This window comes from Oncorhynchus tshawytscha, linkage group LG16 (genome assembly GCF_018296145.1).
Source record: "Oncorhynchus tshawytscha isolate Ot180627B linkage group LG16, Otsh_v2.0, whole genome shotgun sequence".
In the NCBI taxonomy this organism is placed as follows: Eukaryota; Metazoa; Chordata; class Actinopteri; order Salmoniformes; family Salmonidae; genus Oncorhynchus; species Oncorhynchus tshawytscha.
This window is the reverse complement of record NC_056444.1, coordinates 50,012,410-50,035,358: the sequence shown is the minus strand read 5'-3', so window position 1 is coordinate 50,035,358 and position 22,949 is coordinate 50,012,410. Positions and strand designations below refer to the sequence as shown.

Sequence of the window (22,949 nt, the reverse complement as noted above, 5' to 3'; positions counted from 1 at the left end):
GCAAGGATCTGTGCACAATTCCTGGAAGCTGAAAATGTCCCACTTCTTCCAGGGCCTGCATACTCACCAGACATGTCACCCACTAAGCTCATTTGGGATGCTCTGGATCAACGTGTACGACAGCATGTTCCAGTTCCCGCCAATATCCATCAACTTCACACAGCCATTGAAGAGGAGTGGGACAACATTCCACAGGCCACAATCAACAGCCTGATCAACTCTATGTGACTGAAATGTGTCATGCTGCATGAGGAAAATGGTGGTCACACCAGATACTGACTGGTTTTCTGATCCACTGCCCTATGTTTTTATATATATATTTTTTTAAGTTATCTGTGACCAACAGATGCATATCTGTATTCCCAGTCATGTGAAACCCATAGATTAGGGCCTAATACATGTATTTCAATTGACTGATTTCCTTATGACTGTAAAATCTTTGAAATTGTTGCATGTTGCGTTTATATTTTGTTTCAGTATATATGTATCCACCATAGGTACACACACTGGGTGTACAAAACATTAGGAACACCTTCCTAATAATGAGTTGCACCCACTTTTGCCCACAGAACAGCCTCAATTCGTCGGGGCATGGACACTGCAAGACGTCAGCAGCGTCCCACAGGGATGCTGGCCCATGTTGACTCCAATGCTTCCCACAGTTGTGTCAAGTTGGCTGCATGTCCTTTGGGTGCTGGACCATTTTTGATACACACAGGAAACTGTTGAGCGTGAAAAACTCAATAGCGTTGCACTTCTTGACACACTCAAACGCAAACCGGTGTGCCTGGCACCTACTACCATACCCCCATTCAAAGGCACTTCAATCTTTTGTCTTGGTCATTCACCCTCTGAATGGCGGACATACACCATCCATATCTCATGTTTTAAAAATCCTTTAAACGGTCTCCTCCCCTTCATCTACACTGATTGAAGTGGATGTAACAAGTGACATCAACAGCAGATCATAGCTTTCACCTGGCCAGTCGCTCATGGAAAGTGCAGGTGTTCCTAAAGTTTTGTACACTCAAATGTATTTGTGTGTATGTATGCATTGGGCTTCATGGATTGTTTATTTGTATGTGTTGGGCTTTGGCTGAGATTATTCTTTCGAGTCCTGAATGCTGATTGGCTGACAGCCGTGTTATATCCGACTGTATACCACACGCAGGACAAAACATGTATTTTTACTGCTCCAATTACATTGGTAACCACTTTATAATAGCAATAAGGCACCTCAGGGGTTTGTGAGATATGGCCAAAACCAATGCTATAAACATTACCCGGAAACTATTATTTTTATGTATCTTGGAATGTTCTCAAACCATTACTGTCCATGATATCGGCAAGCATACGGATTTCACATTTGAACTATTGGGGGAGGGTTCAAAAGACCGACCTCCAGATTTCAAGGAATTAATGTGAAAATATTGGAGTATGTGCATGCTATTTTGATTCCCAGTTACATTGTTTTTCCATTTTGCGCCAAATAGAAATTGTGCGAGCAATGATGGGACCAAAGCATAGTTTACATTGTTTAAAGAATTTATCAGTGACTCAAGACCACCTCTGCCATGGAAATGTGAGACACCATATTTCTCTTTATACTCAGCCCGAGGGCAGAAGAATCATGTCTAAACCGGTTTAGGATGGGGAAAATGCTAGAGCCTGGAAATACAACTGAAAGTTTGGTACTGATAGTCCTAAATATTCCCCTCTTTGTAAGTGTAAGTTTATCTCGAGTCGTTAACTTTGCCATATACATTTTGAAAGTGTATCCCAACAGTCACAAGGGGGAGCCATGGGAAGCATTGAACTACAGAAAGTCTGTGACTATATATTATTTTTGACAATAGATATTCTGCTGGTTATAGCAACTGGGATAGTAAAATGGCAAAGGCGAAATTGGATCGCCTTGTCTGCTGCTTCTAGTGATATTGACATAACATTTGAATCATATTAATGAAATTGGAGCCAATTACCATATGTTCCAAGACCAGAGATACTGTATGCCCATTCTAGTCTATCAAAAGCTTTTTCTGCATCGAGAGATAATACAGCCCAAGGCACTGTTGTTTTTAACAAAGCGTTTAAGAAATGTAATAGTAAAAAAAAATTTAACAACCCGATTTGGTCCGTGTGGAACAATTTGGTAAATTAATTAAATTAAGTAAATCTCGAGATGGGACGACAACATTTAGGAAAATAATGTATCTGTGTTTATCAAAGGTAAGGGGCTATAGTGAGAATACTGGGTGGCATAGTTACCTTAATATATAAAAAATAAAAAGCAAAATTAGTACTATATTCACATCTCTCCCAAATCAACCTTTGTGAATGGCCTTGTTAATCATTGAGCAATAGTGGACCTAATTGATTACAAAATGTTAAATAGACCTCAGGAGGAATTACCAGCCCATTCAGGTGATTTGTCTTTATTTACGCTACCCATTGTCCTTTTGAGTTCATTGAGAGAGATTTGGGTTCCCAGCGAGGTGGCTTATGTTGAGAGAAGAGGAGTTTCTTAATTATTTTAGACCGGCTTGGTGTGGCTTTACAATCAGAGGAGTACAATTCTTTATAGAAGCATGAGAATCTTTGATTAATTTGGGTTCTGATAGTAATTCCCCTGTTTCAGACTCAATAGTTGCTATATCAGCTAATGATCATTGCTGCATAGCTTGTTGGCCAGTAAACGACTAGGACAATTACCATGGAATGTTGAGTCTAACTCTGTCTTATCAATAAATTAAGTTCTGCCTTGACCTTGGACAGACTAACAGCTACCTAGTCTGAAAAGAGTGTTTGTTGATGTGACGACCCTCCCACTCTGTCTGCCGTATTCTCTCGTTGTTCTTGTTTCCTTATTAGGATGCCGGTGGGCGGAGTTGGGAGGGTCGTCAGCTACATGGGAAACACCTGGACCACTTACACTACTGATTACACACTCCATTGTATATTATACTTGGTTTACTTTATTTAATAAATATATGTTTTGTTACTCCTTATCTCCACGTTGTCTCCCTTTTATTACGGGCTTTGAGCCGGTTTGTGACAGTTGAGAACGTTCTAATACTGTCAAATACTTTTTTACAGCATCGTCTCCCCTGGCAATATGTAAAGTTGACAGTACCATGTAAGAGCATGACGCGCTTCCTTTGAGCCTAAAACTAAGAAAACTGGTGCAAAATTGCAGGATATCCTCGCACAGCGTAGAGGGCTGACGATATTATAATATAGATGTTATTGAATTGGGACAGGAAAAACACTGTTGGGCACTTAAAATAGTGTGCACTCATGAGGAGTCGACTGTATATCATTAGTCCCAATTTTAAACAATATCATGAATGACTCGCATGAGGTCAAAATGGATTAAATATACTTTTGGACAGATGGAAGGACATTTTCTGGATAAAGTGGATAAGTATACATTTTTAACAAATCAATAACATCAGTCATTCCATTTTCTCATCAGCCTGAGAATTATACACTGCTCAAAAAAATAAAGGGTACACAAACAACACAATGTAACTCCAAGTCAATCACACTTCTGTGAAATCAAACTGTCCACTTAGGAAGCAACACTGACAATAAATTTCACATGCTGTTGTGCAAATGGAATAGACAACAGGTGGAAATTATAGGCAATTAGCAAGACACCCCCAATAAAAGGAGTGGTTCTGCAGGTGATAACCACAGACCACTTCTCAGTTCCTATGCTTCCTGGCTGATGTTTTGGTCACTTTTGAATGCTGGCGGTGCTTTCACTCTAGTGGTAGCATGAGACGGAGTCTACAACCCACACAAGTGGCTCAGGTAGTGCAGCTCATCCAGGATGGCACATCAATGTGAGCTGTGGCAAGAAGGTTTGCTGTGTCTGTCAGCGTAGTGTCCAGAGCATGGAGGCGCTACCAGGAGACAGGCCAGTACACCAGGAGACGTGGAGGAGGCCGTAGGAGGGCAACAACCCAGCAGCAGGACCGCTACCTCCACCTTTGTGCAAGGAGGAGCACTGCCAGAGCCCTGCAAAATGACCTCCAGCAGGCCACAAATGTGCATGTGTCTGCTCAAACGGTCAGAAACAGACTCCATGAGGGTGGTATGAGGGCCCAACGTCCACAGGTGGGGGTTGTGCTTACAGCCCAACACCGTGCAGGACGTTTGGCATTTGCCAGAGAACAAATTCGCCACTGGCGCCCTGTGCTCTCCACAGATGAAAGCAGGTTCACACTGGGCACATGTGACAGACGTGACAGTCTGGAGACGCCGTGGAGAACGTTCTGCTGCCTGCAACATCCTCCAGCATGACCAGTTTGGCGGTGGGTCAGTCATGGTGTGGGGTGGCATTTCTTTGGGGGGCCGCACAGCCCTCCATGTCCTCGCCAGAGGTAGCCTGACTGCCATTAGGTACCGAGATGAGATCCTCAGACCCCTTGCGAGACCATATGCTGGTGCGGTTGGCCCTGGGTTCCTCCTAATGCAAGACAATGCTAGACCTCATGTGGCTGGAGTGTGTCAGCAGTTCCTACAAGAGGAACGCATTGATGCTATGGACTGGCCCGCCCGTTCCCCAGACCTGAATCCAATTGAGCACATCCGGGACATCATGTCTCGCTCCATCCACCAACTCCACGTTGCACCACAGACTGTCCAGGAGTTGGCGGATGCTTTAGTCCAGGTCTGGGAGGAGATCCTTCAGGAGACCATCCGCCACCTCATCAGGGGCATGCCCAGGCGTTGTAGGGAGGCCACACACACACTACTGAGCCTCATTTGGACTTGTTTTAAAGACATTACATCAAAGTTGGATCAGCCTGTAGTGTGGTTTTCCACTTTAATTTTGAGTGTGACTCCAAATCCAGACCTCCATGGGTTGATAAATTTGATTTCCATTGATAATTTTTGTGTGATTTTGTTGTCAGCACATTCAACTATGTAAAGAAAAAAGTATTTAATAAGAATATTTCATTCATTCAGATCTAGGATGTGTTATTTTAGTGTTCCCTTTATTTTTTTGAGCAGTGTATATTTTTCCCATCCAGATCTTCCGGTTTCTAATAAGGTGAAAACATCAACAGAACAGTAGATTGGTGAGATTCCCATAATAAATGCACTACTCCTGGTTCATTTCTTAATCATTTAAATCCAATCAAACTTTATGTACATAGAACATTTGACAAAAGTAAATCCATAATGTATCTATCTCTCTAAAATACACAGCATGAATGATCCACAGTTGATTTTTATTCCCATCTTCTGACAGAACATCTAAGTCCATTTTCTTCCTTCTTTCAGTTTATCTTGTTTGTGTATGTTCTTTTTCCATGCTTCAGTAGGTTTACCTTCTGAGTGACTCTTTTACCACAAACTGGGCAGCCATGTGATATCTCTCCTGTGTGTCAGTATATGCCTGGTTAGGTCCCCCTTCTTATTGAGGCTTTCCCCGCGGTCACCACAGCTAAATGATTTCTCCCCTGTGTGAGTCCATAAATATGTTAGGTTATAGGGCTCTATAATCGCTGAAGCGTTACAGATTGCACAATAGAAATGTTAAGGTAAATTCTGATTGAGGCGACGTATGCAGTGTTTATCGTGAATACAGTCTCCTCTAACTCAGCAACATTGAAATGTAATGGCAATCATGCTGAACTTCCAAAATACTGATTGAATAGAGCCCTTAGTCTTCGTAATTAAACAATTCCAGCAGTCATCACAGATAAATGATTTCTCCCCTGTGAGAGTCCATATATGAATTCTCAGCTTCCCCTTACGATTGAAGCTTTTCCCGCAGTCACCACAGATAAATCTCTACTCTCCTGTGTGAGTCCGCATATGTGCAGTTAGGTGCTCCTTGCGAATGAAGCCTTTACCGCAGTCGCCACAGCTATATGGTTTCTCTCCTGTGTGAATCAGTATATGCCTCCTTAGATCCCTCTTCTGCCTGAAGCTTTTACAGCAAAAATGACAGCTAAAAGGTTTCTCTCCTGTGTGAGTCAGTATATGTCTTCCTAGGCCCCCCTTCTGATTGAAGCTCTTCCCACAGTCACCACAGCTAAATGGTTTCTCTCCTGTGTGAATACTCATGTGCCTAGACAGATGTCCTTTGTGTTTGAAGGTCTTGCCACAGAAGGGGCAGGTGCTGGGTTTGCCACCGTGACATAGTCGGGCATGGGCCTTCAGTTTACAGGTGGAGTTGTACTGTTTTTTGCAGAAGTGGCATTCACTGAGTCTCTTCTTGTCGAGATTCACATGCCTCTGCAGGCCCGCTTTCAGAGGAAACGTTTTGCCACAGTCCCGGCAGCGGTAAGCTTTTATAGATATGGTGCTGGGTTTGGAACAATGTTCCCCCATTGGTAGGTTCGGATCCAATGGTTGGCTGCTGTCATGTCCTAGTGGGTCGCTGCTTTTGGCTGAGCTGTGGCTGGACGCATTGCTTTGATTATCTGGAGGGTCACAGGGAATATCAAAAACCTTTAGGTGGGTCACAGTGGCAAAATGTTTAGGATCACTCTCTCTGTTCTCCACAGTCTGGGTTTGGGGAAGAGTCAAGGACCAAAGTGGGTCCTCCTGATCACATTCACTTTTCACACAGGAAGGAGTGAATTGGAACTCTATGATATCAGCCTCCAGCCCTTGAAGCTGCTCTTCCTTCTGACTGGTCCTGACTTCCTCCTGTTCCTCTTTAATCTGTGTGGGCTCGGGGTCCTCCTGCCCCAGACTGGGGCTCCACTCTGGCTCACAGTGCTGCTGCTCAGGGAGAACCTCCTCTTCAGAGACAGCGAGAGAGAGCTGCAGGGAGTCTGGAGGGAAGGGGAGGCGGAGAAGTGGTTATCGACAGGTGCCTATCATCATAAATATTCACCCCCCCGGATTTCTTCACATTGTAAAATGGATTTAATACCTTTTTGTTTTTGTCAACAATCCACACAAAATATGATAATGTCAAAGTGGAAGAACTATACATACATAACATACATAACATACATACACATATATATATTTTAAACATATCTAAATCGTCATTAGATAAATATTCACCCTGAGCCAGTACATGTTAATCACCTTTGGCAGTGATTACAGCAGTGAGTCTTTCTGGGTAAAAGTCTCTTTACACACCTGGAGCTTTACACACCTGGATTGTGCAATATTTGCCCATTATATGACAAGCCTACAGAGAATTCCACAGTAACGGAATTATTACAGAAACTCTGATTTTTCACTTCAAAATGTTACTAAACAAAAACATTGATTTCAAAGTTTAACAAACCACACAACTCTATGCACAAGGACTAATTGAAACCATTTCCACTGAACATTTTATTGTGCAGATGCAAAGTTCAGTAACAGAATTTCAGTAAAACTTCCCTCAGTTTATTTTTTGTGACCACGCTTTCCCAAAACTCTTAAATATCTGCTCCGAATCAAGATTCAAAAGATGCCTGCAGCAAGAATGGGGTGTCAGCTATGACATGACACCTTGAGATTGAAAAATATATATTTTGGTTATTGAACTACAGTAAGTGAAGTGGATCCAGTAACATAATTACAATTATGGGTCCCTGATCTGAACCACACAAAACTGCATAATTATGGTTATCAATACCATTATCGTCATGGTGATGTATCCTGAATAGATACACAAAAGGTAGAAATATGTAATACCCTCCACCCCAAGCAAACACAAATTTGGTTGGTAAGGACCAATCATAAATGTATATGCTTCACAAGCTTTGACATCACAATACAGCCCAGTTCAGTAACGTTCAGTACATTATACTCGTGTGCTCTACTGTACAGTACTGTACTATCCAAACTTGTGAAACATAGATGTGATCTATGATTGGCTTAGATTTGGTCTGTCCGTGGACGTCCGGTGTCGGTCGGTGCTCAGTGGGTGAGGATGCTTGCTACAGTAAATGGAAAGAGGGTAGGTGGTAGGTGTCAAATAGATCCGGGGAGGGTCATTAACTGGAGAGTATGGATGGGTATCGTTAAGATTTGAACGGTATTACTACTCTTACCGATACTGCTTATCGATCCGGTACTTTAACGGTATTACTACTCTTACCGATACTGCTTATCGATCCGGTACTTTAACGGTATTACTACTCTTACCGATACTGCTTATCGATCCGGTACTTTAACGGTATTACTACTCTTACCGATACTGCTTATCGATCCGGTACTTTAACGGTATTACTACTCTTACCAATACTGCTTATCGATCCGGTACTTTAACGGTATTATTACTCTTACCGATACTGCTTATCGATCCGGTACTTTAACGGTATTCTTATTTTTTTACGAGAAAAAACCCCGAAACAAATTAAGAACAGAACATAGCTTTATTTTCTGAAATGTAAAATAAATTATTTACAGCAAAAGAAACAGCAATATTTTTTAATAACAAATCACTATTATAGACTAATGTTGTGATGGTAATGTAAAACAAATTAAATGAACAATATTTTCCTGCAAAAGAAAAGACAGTGGTATAGAACAACACGGGTGGGGCCTGCAGGTAGGCTGCAGAAGACAGTGGTATAGAACAACACGGGTGGGGCCTGCAGGTAGGCTGTAAAAGAAAAGACAGTGGTATAGAACCACACGGGTGGGGCTGCAGGTAGGCTGTAAAAGAAAAGACAGTGGTAGAGAACCACACGGGTGGGGGCTGCAGGTAGGCTGTAAAAGAAAAGACAGTGGTATAGAACAACACGGGTGGGGCCGGCAGGTAGGCTGTAAAAGAAAAGACAGTGGTAGAGAACCACATGGGTGGGGCCTGCAGGTAGGCTGTAAAAGAAAAGACAGTGGTATAGAACCACATGGGTGGGGCCTGCAGGTAGGCTGTAAAAGAAAAGACAGTGGTATAGAACAACACGGGTGGGGCCTGCAGGTAGGCTGTAAAAGAAAAGACAGTGGTATAGAACCACATGGGTGGGGCCTGCAGAGGTAGGCTGTAAAAGAAAAGACAGTGGTATAGAACAACACGGGTGGGGCCTGCAGGTAGGCTGCAGAAGATAAGACAGTGGTATAGAACAACACGGGTGGGGCCGGCAGGTAGGCTGTAAAATAAAAGACAGTGGTATAGAACAACACGGGTGGGGCCTGCAGGTAGGCTGCAGGAGGACTAACAGTTCTCAGCAGTTCTTCTGGAGAAAGATCAACATATTTGCCTTCTCTGGCAGAAGTCGGGGCATCTCCTAGCTTATTGTGTTCCCTGCTGTCAAAAATACCCTCTTGCTAGGGGCGGAGGAGGCTTGAGCACAGAGGTAGCTTGTTGCAATGTTTGTGAGGAGGGGCCTAGTATCTCTTCTCCCACCACTACATCACAGGATCTTCAGCCATGGGGATGGGAGGCAGGCCTTCGTAGAGCTCCACCTCTAGGTCAACACGCTCGCTGAGGGTGAGGGACGAGGTGCCCTGTTGGATCGACGAGGTGTCCTGTTGGATCGTCAACCTCAACTCCCTGTCCTCCTCTGAGAACAGCTCCTCCAAGGCACTCCTTGTTTTGTACAATGGAGGGACTGCTCCATTTCCTCTCCTTCAGACTCCTCCTCCTGTTGCTGGTGCTCCGTGTCTGTCTGTTCCGACTCCTCTGACAGCCTTGGTGTCGCTCCTGTCACATTGGCCTCAACAGTTGCCTTCCTCAGCCTGTCCCAGGTGGCGTCACTCACCGGCTTCCCTTTAAATCCAGGGTCCATTGCTGCGGTCTCATGCAGGAAGGCTTGAATGTCCTCATCCTGATAGCGCTCGGAGAGGTTCTCCCACACCTTCTCTTTGACGGTTGCCACAAACATTGTATCTTCATGCGTCACAGTGAAGTGCTCCTCCAGTTTGTGGAGGATGGGTATGATCTGTCCACAGGTGGCGTTCTTGTCACATGACAAACACACTGTGGATGTATAGAGGATTCCCATGAGCTGGACAAACTCCTCAGCCTTATGGAAGTCCTCGTCCTTCAGATGGTCCAGGTTGTCCTTGGTCATTGCTTTTTGCAGTCGTGGGGTCCAAGGATGCTGTTTGGATCGCTGGATACTGCTCCATGAATCTCTCTATCGTTGGATATTTCCATCTGGTCTTGACATCAAGGATATGAGTGAGTGTTGCGGGAAGACCTGAAACAACAACAACAAAAACATGCATTTAATTATTTAATTACTTGAAAATTGAATTAAATTGTTAAATGCGGACATTTCTAAATAATACCTTAATAGATTGAACTGGCTTCTTACCAAGGAGCTGCTGCTTTTCCTTCAAGACTCTTTTGGACTTCAAGGATCTCTTGAACCACACGACCACTGCTCTGCTTCAGGCTGCCCATTTCAAATCAAATCAAATCACATTTAGTAGATTTTCTGCGCTGCCAGATTCAATGTGTGCGCAAAGCATCCTATTTTTAGGATGTGTAGCCTCTTGATGACAACATCCATATTGCCAGCATTATCAACAGTCGCGGCTACAATCTTCCTCGGCTCTATCTCAAACTCTTCCAGAAATCTCCTCTGCCACTACTTCACCAGATTGCGATTTGTACACTGTCCTGCTGGAGGAACTTCTGTTTTACACTGGCCCTGGCTTGTGTAGCGCACTGTAACAGTGAGATAGTGGTCCTGAGGCTGGTCCACCCGTCTGATGTGATGGCCAGTGTCATGACGTTGGCCTGGGGATAGGTTTATGACAGTCATAAATACCTCTTCCCCCCCTTTTTCCTCTCTCTACCGTACTAATGTGAAATTTGAAAACCCCTTGGTTAACATAGAGATCCTGGGAACATCAGGAGGTGGGGGGAAATGAACTATATTCTGGTAATCCGACCAATTGAACATATGCGGTGGTACTTAATGAATATGATGTCAGTTCGGTTGTCATCTGAGACATTCTCATCGATGATAAGATGACAAACTCTACAGTGGAAAGTCTACACATCAGAGTTATTGGATTCACATGGAATTGTTGTTCAATTTAAACGTTTGAATATATAAAATTATTGGTGAAGAGGCACCAAAATTAAATGCAATTTTAGGTTCCAAATGAGAGATTTGGGTTTTCATAAGGTCAGGGCTCTGCTCAATCAGTGGCCCGCCCCTGTGAAGAGACATGGGTTATAAAAAACTTTTCAAACACGCCCTCCTCTCCCTTCCTATATAAAGCCTTGACGACAATATAACCTCCTGTTCCGAGGATGTGAGGACGACGGTCCGATGTCAGAATGGTTCAGATAATAACTACAGAACGAAGCCAACGTCAGCATGAGCTTTGGTTCCTGTCTATCACACAACGACGTTACTACAGCGTATCCAATTGACCACCAGAGACATTCTTCAAAGGACAAAGGACTCGGTTTGGCAACACGTCCTTCCATCTACCATCCAACCTTCCATCTACCACCAACCTACCAAAATATTTATTGTGTTTTCCTTTTCCAAATGGGCAGTAATATAGAATGCATAAAATACTGTATTTACGATAGCACAGCTTCTTCCTTTGTCCCTTAGTCTTCCCGCTCTTTCACTCAAACCCAGCCCCTTTTCTTTTGTGTAACCAGCTGTCATATCTGTTCTGCCCGCTAGGGACGTTTTCCTTTATGACGTAATTTGTAATCAAAGTATGATTCATTCTGTGTGATTAGTTAGGTATTTAGTAAATAAATAATGAAACCCAATTTTGTATTGCTCAATCAGGTAATATTGATTACGGAGAAAGGATTTTATAGAATAGCATGTCATATCACTTGGCATAGCCAAAGACACGACACCAGCTTTGGCACGTCCTTCAGCTCAGTGATCACTTTTCTACACCACACCGGGTAGGAATGAATGCGTCACTGAGGTAACTCCTGGAGGGAGGGGTATTTTTGGGGTTGAGTGCCTTGCTCATCTCCCTACAGTGAAAAAAAAAGATTGTTTCCATGTGTTGAATTATCATTATTGAATTATTGTGTTGTGTATTGTAGAGTGATGGGACTAACATACAACCCTTTTATACTACTATATCCTAAAAATGAATACAACTCAATATATACTGACAGACTGTTACCTAAAGCCCTTGGGCTCCACTGTTGCAAAGGGGTGTAAGCCCTTTAAGTTAGTATTGTGGAGTAACTACAATGTTGTTGAGCCATCCTCAGTTCTCTCCTTTCACAGCCTTTCAACTCTGTTTTAAAATGACCATTGACCTCATGGTGAAATTCCTGGTTTCCTTCCTCTCTGGCAAGGATACCGGCTTTTTTTGTAGTGACTGTATCGATACACCATCCAAAGCCACATTTTATAAGCCTAAAAATAACCAAGAATTTAAGCATATGTACTTTGGATGGTGCCCATATTGACCGTGTTCCTGTTTACCAATGCCTGGGCATCTGAATAGAAGAAAAGCTGTCTTTTAAAAAAGCATATTGATGCGTTAGTTAAGAACCAGAGTATTAAAAAAATGACTTATAGAAATAGGTCCGGCCTCTCGCTAAACAGGAGGCAGATTATTCAGTCGACGTTCCTGCCGGCGCTAGACTATGGCGACATCTTCTATATGAGCGCAGCTGGCGCTTCATTAAAGCCGTTAGATGCCATTTATCATAGCGAACTGAACTTTAATATGGGCAACGGTCTCACTGCATTCTCTACCAGAAAGTTGGTTGGCCCTCTGAGGTCACGTAGATTGATACATGGCTATGTTTTCATTTTCAACCCTTTTACAAGAGGTCCCACTGCACCTAAAATCATAACGACACTTTAGACATACGAGTTGCCACTCCCGGGTCTCAGGGCTGGCTATGTCTTTAGACATACGAGTTACCACACCCGGGTCTCAGGGCTGGCTAAGTCTTTAGACACATGAGTTACCACACCCGGGTCTCAGGGCTGGCTAAGTCTTTAGACATACGAGTTACCACAGCCGGGTCTCAGGGCTGGCTAAGTCTTTAGACACATGAGTTACCACACCCGGGTCTCAGGGCTGGCTAAGTCTTTAGACATATGAGTTGCCACACCCGGGTCTCAGGGCTGGCTATGTCTTTAGACATACGAGTTACCACACCCGGGTCTCAGGGCTGGCTAAGTCTTTAGACATACGAGTTACCACAGCCGGGTCTCAGGGCTGGCTAAGTCTTTAGACATACGAGTTACCACACCCGGGTCTCAGGGCTGGCTAAGTCTTTAGACATACGAGTTACCACACCCGGGTCTCAGGGCTGGCTAAGTCCTTAGACATACGAGTTAGCCAGCCCTGAGACCCTGATTGAGGACCGTATTACTGATGAATGTGATGTTCTGGTGCCTCTAGGTCAACTCAGAAAGCTGATTGAGGACCGTATTACTGATGAATGTGATGTTCTGGTGCCTCTAGGTCAACTCAGAAAGCTGATTGAGGACCGTATTACTGATGAATGTGATGTTCTGGTGCCTCTAGGTCAACTCAGAAAGCTGATTGAGGACCGTATTACTGATGAATGTGATGTTCTGGTGCCTCTAGGTCAACTCAGAAAGCTGATTGAGGACCGTATTACTGATGAATGTGATGTTCTGGTGCCTCTAGGTCAACTCAGAAAGCTGATTGAGGACCGTATTACTGATGAATGTGATGTTCTGGTGCCTCTAGGTCAACTCAGAAAGCTGATTGAGGACCGTATTACTGATGAATGGGTTTGTTTTTTTGACCGTGTTTTTCTTTTTGCTTGAATTTTGTATTTATAATTTTGATGTGTGTAATTTCTGTAATTCAAGGCTCATCTATAAAAAGAGACATTGGTCTCAGTATGATTCCCTAATAAAATAAAGGTTAAATACATGTCAGCGTTTTACATGTTTACCAATATACTAAATCGGTGCCCTTCTTTGCATGGTATGGAGAAGCTCCCTGGTCTTTGATTTAATCTGTGCTTGAAATCCACTACATGACTGAGGGACCTTACAGATAATTAATTGTATGTGTGGGGCACAGAGATGGGGTAGTCATTTAAAAATTATGTTAACATCTATTATTGCTACCTATTATGGCCATGCAACTTATGTGATTTGGTGAGCTTTAAAAAAAATATTTAAAAAATTATATTTTTTCATGAATTTGAATTCTTTTCACTTTGACATTGGAGTATTTTGTGTAGATCAGTGACATTTTTTTAAATTTCAAATCCAATGTGGGTTGAATAGGTAGACTGTATACATTGACATGCCATATCAAAATGCTTTTTATGACAAACTATATTCCTATTTTAAATATACTCATATGAATCGCTTTTTGCTTCAGTTGTTCATTCCATCTTGTAGGCTACACATTCACAGCTAACAGCTGGATTGGTGTATAGACGGGTTGGTTGTTTAACACAAAACCGACAGAGTTGGCTTCGATTGTTGACACCATTTAACTATTTTGTCTCCAATGTTTACTGAAAACATAAATACATTTGCACAATGAGCACTTGTCTCTCAAACACATCGTTACAGATGTTGGTTAGCTAGCTAGCAAATTTGACATATCAGTCAAAACAAGACATGGTATCAAGAACAAGTTAAAACTAGCTGAAACGAGCCACCTACGATTCCCCACGTGGCAGCTTCTTGTCATTTGGCGGAGTCGGTTATGCTGAGCCACAGGGCACCAGTCTATGGCCCCGGTGACATGAACCGGCAACAGCGGTGAGGGAGGAGCGCCCTTCTCAAATGAACAGCAATCTGCACCGCTTGGTCATGTTGTCAACCAGGCAGCATTCCATCAACTAGTTTTGTTTCCATGTTCAAACTACTCTCAAAACTACAATTGTTCATAGAGAAACAATATTGGATGTTCTGAACCCATGTCAATGGTTAAATCACATCAGAATACTTTTTTTTAGGTTTGGAAGAACAAATTGATTGAGTGTAATTCCCCTTTAATTGTGCATCTGGCGAGAGAGGAACGTGCAGGTCTAGCTATGGTTCTGTACTGCTGCTTCTCATTTCATGGAAAAGTTAGCAAATAACATATAGGTAAGTCTACTTTGCAGTTAACATTTAATTGAGAAGGTTTTGGGGAAGGTATTTCTGTCAACCCACAAGATGCTTATATCAACTGGCTACACACGGATTGATAGACAAACGCGCACCACAGACAGACAGGGGCAATATTGCTGGAAATGAATTGGCAGATAGGTTTGTGTTTCTAAGCCAATAGTGGCTAACCAGGGGTGGGATAATGTCAATGTTCAATGTTGTGTTGATTAGATAGTAGCTGGGAGCTTGCGGTGTCAGATACTTGTGAGATTTGTTTATGACAGTTTGCAATGGCACACGTGAAAAATTGCATATTTAAGTGAGATCACCCAGGAAGCCGGTGTTTGGAGGATATACTGGCACGGGTGTGTTGGCAAATTGTGCAAATATATCCCCAAATACCAGCTTCTCGGGCATTACCAACATATTCAAATAACGATTGACATTTTCACAAAAAATATATATAGTCCAGACTAGGGTTGCACATTTTGGGGAATATTCAGAGGTAGAAACATCGTGGGAATTAACGGGAATATATGCAAATGTATAATAATACCATTTAAATGTAGATGTTTTTTGCATTGGATATATTTACCATATATGGAGACGGTAAAAGGTTTGTTTCTTAGACATAATTGCAAATGATTAAATCCTTCTAATAGAAATAAAAATGACTAGTTTCAAATTTAACTTTAATTAAATTAGTTGACTCTTCACATGGGATGATTTCACTGAACAACAAAAGGGAATATTGAATGATCCCCAATGATCCATCGCATCTCCCAAAAATATTTTAAACATCTATAAAATGATAGTGTAGAAACTAAAGCTTTGGTTGTCTTCCCCCTCCTCAATGTCCACCTCTTGAATATCAGACTCTGTGGCCTCATCTTCCCTGCCACTTTCCAACCTTGTTGAGGATGGCTTCTTGTCCGGTTCAAAAAGCCTCAAATTTGCAAGGATGGACACCAATTTTTCAACCCTTGTATTGGTCAGCCTGTTGTGTGCTTTGGTGTGTGTTCCCAAACAAGGACCAGTTGCGCTCTGAGGCGGCTGATGTTGGTGCAATTTGGAGGATGATGAAAGCAACAGGGGAAAGAGCCTCAGATCCACAAAGTCCCTTCCACCAGGTGGCTGATGAGATATGTTGGCACGACTGCCATATTGCATCTCCATCCCAAAGCCCTTGCTTGGAAGTGTACTTCGCCAGACGGCCAAGAAACTTGCCCTCATCCAGGCCAAGGTGGCGAGACACGGTAGTGATGACACCATAGGCCGTGTTGATCTCTGCACCTGACAGGATGCCCTTGCTAGGATACCTGGGGTCCAACATGTACGCTGCGGCATTTATGGGCAGTTTCCTCTGCTTGTAACAGTGAAGTGGACAGAGCAGTATGGATTTCTTCTTTTACATCTGCAAGCAGAGTCTGAACATCAGACAGGATGGCATTGTCTCCCTCAATCAGTGCAATGGTTACTGCTATAGGTTTCAGGAGTTTTAGGCTGGTTACCACTCTCTCCCAAAAGACATCATCCAGGAGGATCCTCTTGATGGGGCTGTCCATATCGGCAGACTGTGATATGGCCCTTTCTTGGAGAGACTCCTCCACCTCCAGGAGACTGTCAAACATGATGACAACACCACCCCAACGGGTGTTGCTGGGCAGCTTCAATGTGGTGCTCTTATTCTTCTCACTTTGCTTGGTGAGGTAGATTGCTGCAATAACTTGATGACCCTTCACATACCTAACCATTTCCTTGGCTCTCTTGTAGAGTGTATCCATTGTTTTCAGTGCCATGATGTCCTTGAGAAGCAGATTCAATGCATGAGCAGCACAGCGGGTGTGATATGAGGGTAGGACTCCTCCACTTTAGACAAAGCAGCCTTCATGTTTGCAGCATTGTCTGTCACCAGTGCAAATATCTTCTGTGGTCCAAGGTCATTGATGACTACCTTCAGCTCATCTGCAATGTTGAGATTGGTGTGTCTGTTGTCCCTTGTGTCTGTACTCTTGTAGAATACTGGTTGAGGGGTGGAGATGATGTAGTTCATTATTCCTTGTCCACGAACATTCGATCACCCATCAGAGATGATTGCAATACCGTCTGCTTTCTCTATGATTTGCTGGACCTTCACTTGAACTCTGCATCTAGCAAATGACTAGATAAAGCATGTCAGGTTAGAGGGGTGTATGCTGGGCGAAGAATATTCAGAAATTTCTTCCAATACACATTGCCTGTGAGCATCAGAGGTGAACCAGTTGCATACACAGCTCGAGCAAGACATTCATCAGCTTTCTTCCATTGAGACAAAAACAAATCTGATTCCAGGACCATGAGCTGTTGCTATCGATAAGGTGTCTGATTCATCATTTTCACCTTGAATAGAAGTAGAGGGACTTTTGTCAGAGGTTGCTTGTTGTGAGCGCTGATGGAACTTTATGCACTTGGCCAGAAGATTCTGCATCTTTGTACTTCTTCACATATGACTTGGCACAGTATTTGCAAATGTACACAGCTTTTCATTCTACATTAGCTGCAGGGAAATGTCTCCACACATCAGATAGTGCCCGTGGTATTTTCCTGTAAAGATTAGACAAAAAATAGTAAAATAAATAAATACAATTCCATGTACAGATAAATAGTTAAGCAGTTAGATTAAACAACTCCTTTTGTAAGATAACGGTTTTAAATAAAACATGTATGGAAACAGGTGAATTAACACTCGTCAGTTAGCAGGCTCAAGCAAGCTAAAACCAACTAGCAGAAATGATTTAAACCAACTTTGCTCTATGCTACTATTTACTAGTTAACAAAAAATTGTCATATAAAATATATTCACCCCACCCAGTATCTCAACTTACCAGACAGCAAGTAGTCCTTGGCTCAGATGGTTTCGTAGTGTGGGCTCAATAGCATCTAATTAGTGTGCAAGATCTTGAGAATCAGCTGTACATGTGATGGAAGAATGCACTGTGCATGCAGAGGGTTGCAAAGACCTAGAATTGCCTTGTGTATCCCACAGAAAAGGTTCACTGTTATAAGCGTTTTTGATGAATTTAAGCAAAATTCCCAGATTCCCTTTTTCGGAAAGTTACCAAACCTTTGAAACCCTAATCCCGACACAAATCTAGGGTTGCTACACAAGCCCGGGTGGACATTCTATCGGTTGCCAGAGATGCGACCCAGTCGTTCAATCTAAATGTTCCATTGCCATACTTGCTGGAAACATTCTTATCCCCTTGCTTGCTAGCTAGCCACCTAGGGCTAACTTATAGTCACATCAAACCGTGCAGCCAGAATAACAGCAGCAGCTGCATTTGGTTAAGGTGTTTTCTAGTGACTTTTATTTTGACACATCCATAACAATGAGCTAATGAGGTGCGATTTCGCCTGGCATTGAAAATATGCTCTCTCGTCAGGACAATGTTTTTCAGAGGAGCTGAACAACACAGCTAATCAAATCACTTCAAACTGAAGCTGGAAAGACAGCAAACTAGATGCACTTTGTTTAGTTTTACCTGTTGTCTATTGATAGTTATTTGTATATATCCATGAAATTATACTGATTCATGATTTCGACTGGCTGAGAAAAGCTGCCTGCCTGTCTCATCCCGACACCATTACTATGGGACAGCTGGAGATCGAATCTGAATATTGAAACAATGTTGCAAATGTCAGAGAGAGACAGCAAGGTTTACACAAATCTCCGCTGTTGAAAATAAAATGTTAGTCTAAAGGAAATGTGAGATGATGTCTAGATGCTTTTATAGTGGAGATCAAGTTTTTAAATTGCCTGTTTGGGCTGATGAGACAGTGGATAAAGAAGTCAAATGGACCAGAGTAAATAGGCATTTTAATGTCATAAATTTAGCTGGCTGGTAACTTGTGCACTAGACACCGGCTGGATACCGTCAGGTTGAGAGCTTCAAGTTCCTTGGTGTCCACATCACCAACAAACTAACATGGTCCAAGCACACCAAGACAGTCGTGAAGAGGGCACGACAAAACCTATTCCCCCTCAAGAGACTGAAAAGATTTGGCATGGGTCTCAGATCCTCAAAGGGTTCTATAACTGCACCATCGAGAGCATCCTGACTGGTTGCATCACTGCCTGGTATAGCAACTGCTCGGCCGCCGACTGCAAGACACTACAGAAGGTAGTGCGAACGGCCCAGTACATCACTGGTGGCAAGATTCCTGCCATCCAGGACCTCTATACCAGGCGGTGTCAGAGGAAGGCCCTAAAAAATGTCAAAGACTCCAGCCACCCTAGTCATAGACTGTTCTCTCTGCTACCGCACGGCAAGTGGTACTGGAGAGCCACACGTCTAGGTCCAAGAGGCTTCTAAACAGCTTCTACCCCCAAGCCATAAGACTCCTGAATCAAATGGCTACCTAGAGCCCCCTTTTACACTGCTGCTACTCTCTGTTATCATCATCTATGCATAGTCCCTTTAATAACTCTACCTACATGTACATATTACCCCAACTAACCGTTGCCTCTGCACATTGACTGTGGACCGGTACCCCCCTGTATATAGTATCGCTATTGTTATTTTACTGCTGCTCTTTAATTACTTTTATTTATTATTCTTATCTGTATTTTTTGAAACTGCATTTTTGGTTAGGGGCTCGTAAGCATTTCACTGTGAGGTCTACACCGGTTGTATTCGGCGCATGTGACTAATAACATTTTATTGGAATGTGATTTTAAGCTATCAGCATTCAGAATCAGATCCATCATTGTATAAAGAAAAACAAATGAGAACATTTGCCTAAACAGTATGCGAAACAGTATGCGAATTTAGTAGAACTATAGGTAACTATCAGTATATCTACAAACGAACCTCTTTTGCATAGTTTTATCCCCGGTGTAATCCGCAGCAGTCCACGAAGCCGATGATTCTCCTCCTGATACTCCACTACCGTTTTCTCAACGGCCCCGAAAATCTCCGCCGCAGCCGCAGTTAAGCGCTCATTTAAAAACACACGCAACAAATCTAGTTTAGACATTTTCAGTCAAATGAGAGTTAGGTAGCCTCTTCAGTTGAGTCACTTGATCTTTCTTTATTTCTAACAAGGTATGCTAAAACAAACCGACGGTGAAGCGGGCAAGAATAAATAAGTACTTCCGGGTCACCGATTTTTGAAATCCTTCAGAATAAATGTCCCATCCTGTACATTTTGTAAATGGATAATTATTGTAAAAATGATGGAAAATGTGCACAATTATCAAAATATTTCATACTAGTTATCATACAAATAATAATTACAAGTATTTTTAAAAGATATTGTCTTTTTTTTCTATAAAAAAAATATTTACACCTGAATGGTCAACAATGTTTTGTTAAGTACTATTATTTATTGCACCGTACAAAATTATCTGCAGCGATGCTCCTCTGAATATAAACTTTGTAGATTTTGAAACCAGAAGTGCTGTTAACAATAATGTCAATGCTATAATATTACTTGAGCTACAAAGGCGACTAACTTTATTATTTTTTTAATATTGTTAAACAAAATTCTAAGTCTGCTAACATTTCCTTACAAATGGTCTAAATGTATAACATTTTATATTATTTTTCACGATCTTCATTGTGGGACTATTATTTTGAAGGAAAATCCCCGAGGTCACAGCCTTATTCTTGCTGGTAGAACGGGTCAAACTCCAAACTAGAGTCATCGGGTCAAATATCGTCTCGGGCCGAACTGCGCATGTGCAGAAAGTTGTTTTTGACGAAAATGAAAACGTACCTGTCACCGTCAACAGTTTGGAGTAATAATGTGTTCAACAACTAAGGAAGAATTTTCACTTCGATCATTGATTTCTCAAACCCCAAACCATAGCATGGTCTGTTTGGTTTGTTTCACAAGCGTTCCCGGAAGTCTCGCGATGTTGCGCCCATACAAATAAGAATTCATTCTTATTTCTATGGTTGCACCTCTGGGTTTAGAAACTCTGTGCTAGAGTCGCCTTCAAACCTACTTCCGTATTCTAGTCAAATAATTTTTGAAAATTCCTTGTTTCCGATCAGAGGCGAGCACAGAAACGCAAAAAAAGCGCCGGCCAGGTGGAAGGGTTTTTACTACCGTGCAAGGCAGCCTACAGATCAGTAGTAAAGGAACACGATAACTACATGTATACAAACCGTGGTTGATTAAGTCTTTCCACGAATAGAGTTCATCCTTCACCTAGTTTTAACATTCTGTCATAAAGAGCACATGTTTAACTTCCTTAAAAAAACATGATCTCAAGGGATTAAACAAAAAAATACTATAGTACCAATAAAGTGCAATTGAAGTAAATCAGCCATAAATCCCGTGTGACAGGGGGAATGGAAACGTGTAGTGTGTGTTGTGGAATATTGAATCAAAATATTTCAGATACTGGAACTTGTAAATTCAATGAGACTTTACTACAAAGTAACAGCTTTTCCATGGAAGAACGCAATTCCATGGAAGAACTGAATTCTCTTGCCACAGACCTCAGGCTTTATAGGTTTCCACTTTCAGATAACACACATGGCCACTCCCCTCTACGTAGATGATTAACACCCCTTGGCCTCTTGCCACCGTTATCTTTCTGTCTCAATTCTTGCTTGTTTACCGATTCTATTGGTGGCTTATCCATACACAAATGCACGTGTCTGTCCCATGGTACTCATGGTACTACACAATGGCTCTCCCCAAGCCTGTAATGACACAGACATACATACATAATGCAATTGTATGTCTCAACGCTAGTCATAGGACGAGGTAATTACTTCCCTTAGGCCTATAACAGCACAGGCATACATTTTCTGCTTACGTTCTTGTTTTTGCATGTCTAGTGATTAACACCATGTTGACCCAGTCTGTACATTCTCCTGAGCTAAGCCTTTATTCTGCTTACACATGTCTATGAATTAACCCTATGTTTTCTGCCTCAATACTTATGGGAGAACAGTCTGGATACTGGAAAATCAACCATAGTCGTGAATTTTCACCTACACGTGCAACAGGGGTAATTGAAGGCAAGCTTCACCAAAAAATATATATTGTTAGAACAGTTCTAGCCTATCCATCAATGGGTAACAGGGTTGAATGTTATGCTTGATGTAACAGTATAACTTTAGACCGTCCCCTCGCCCATACCCGGGCGCGAATCAGGGACCCTCAACACATCAACAACAGTCACCCACGAAGCATCGTTACCCATCGTTCCACAAAAGCCGCGGCCCTTGCAGAGCAAGGGGAACCACTACTTCAAGGTCTCAGAGCAAGTGACGTCACCGATTGAAACGCTATTTAGCGCGCACAATGCAGCTAAGCTAGCCGTTTCACATCCGTTACATTGACATTGTCACTTTTCAAGCACAAAACACCAGAAAATTGCCAAAAAGAGCCACTCACCTGCTGTTACAGTATTATTTAACCAAATTTAAATAAAATATAGTTTCACCATATTGAAATAAGAATTCAGTTCATGTAAGAGGTTGACCTTACAATTAGGGAAAATTAATTAATTAATGTGATTAATTAATTAATTAATCACATGAAATAAATAATAATCATAAAAAATGACTGTCAAAGCAAGAACATAACTAGGGCTTTATAATGATGGTGAAAACTTGGAGAAGTTTTCGGTTAAAGTCGGTTAAAATCTTCCTAGAAGTTGGAAAAACGTGACTAGGTGAATGTGCTAATTATTGGCACTTTAGCAACACATTTTTACAAATTTCCATGTGGTCTATATTTAAGGACACTTATTTTAATATAAATGGCTTTTTAAATGCAATGTTGGTGCACAATTTCTACTTAAAATATCAAAGAGACACTAAAAATACTCTATTCGTGGAATACAAATTCAAATCAAATGTTATTTGTCACATGCGCCAAATGTTTACATACAAGCCTTTAACCAACAATGCAGTTAAGAAAAATACCTAAAAAGAATAAATAAAAGTAACAAATAATGAAAGAGCAGCAGTAAGATAACAATAG

At 42.0% G+C, this 22,949-nt stretch overlaps 1 protein-coding gene across 3 annotated transcripts; it reads right to left on the bottom strand.

Annotated features, from left to right (window-relative positions):
- Window positions 1-5,123: 5,123 nt before the first annotated feature.
- On the bottom strand, window positions 5,124-20,105 carry LOC112215832 (zinc finger protein 33A). Of its 3 annotated transcripts, XM_024375253.2 has the most exons (3): window positions 19,814-19,902; window positions 10,233-10,313; window positions 9,048-10,115 (listed from the first exon to the last, which is right to left on the bottom strand). In XM_024375253.2, exon 3 carries the CDS (start codon window positions 9,984-9,986, stop codon window positions 9,459-9,461), a length of 528 nt encoding a protein of 175 aa, XP_024231021.1. In that variant the 5' UTR covers window positions 9,987-10,115; window positions 10,233-10,313; window positions 19,814-19,902; the 3' UTR covers window positions 9,048-9,458. The 3 variants fall into 3 exon arrangements, with proteins under 3 accessions (XP_024231020.1, XP_024231021.1, XP_024231022.1); XM_024375252.1 differs by lacking the exons at window positions 9,048-10,115; window positions 10,233-10,313 and adding an exon at window positions 5,124-6,800 and having other exon boundaries at window positions 19,814-20,105; XM_024375254.2 differs by lacking the exon at window positions 10,233-10,313 and having other exon boundaries at window positions 19,814-19,921.
- Between the last annotated feature and the right edge of the window lie 2,844 nt (window positions 20,106-22,949).

What these genes read in the sequence shown, in the direction of transcription:
- LOC112215832 (XM_024375252.1), bottom strand. Translation starts at nt 19,979, where the DNA reads ATGTCTAAACTAGATTTGTTGCGTGTGTTTTTAAATGAGCGCTTAACT. An exon ending in GATAAAACTATGCAAAAGAG is followed by an intron (nt 6,801 to 19,813) that starts GTTCGTTTGTAG and finishes CCTTCCCTCCAG; the next exon opens with ACTCCCTGCAGCTCTCTCTC.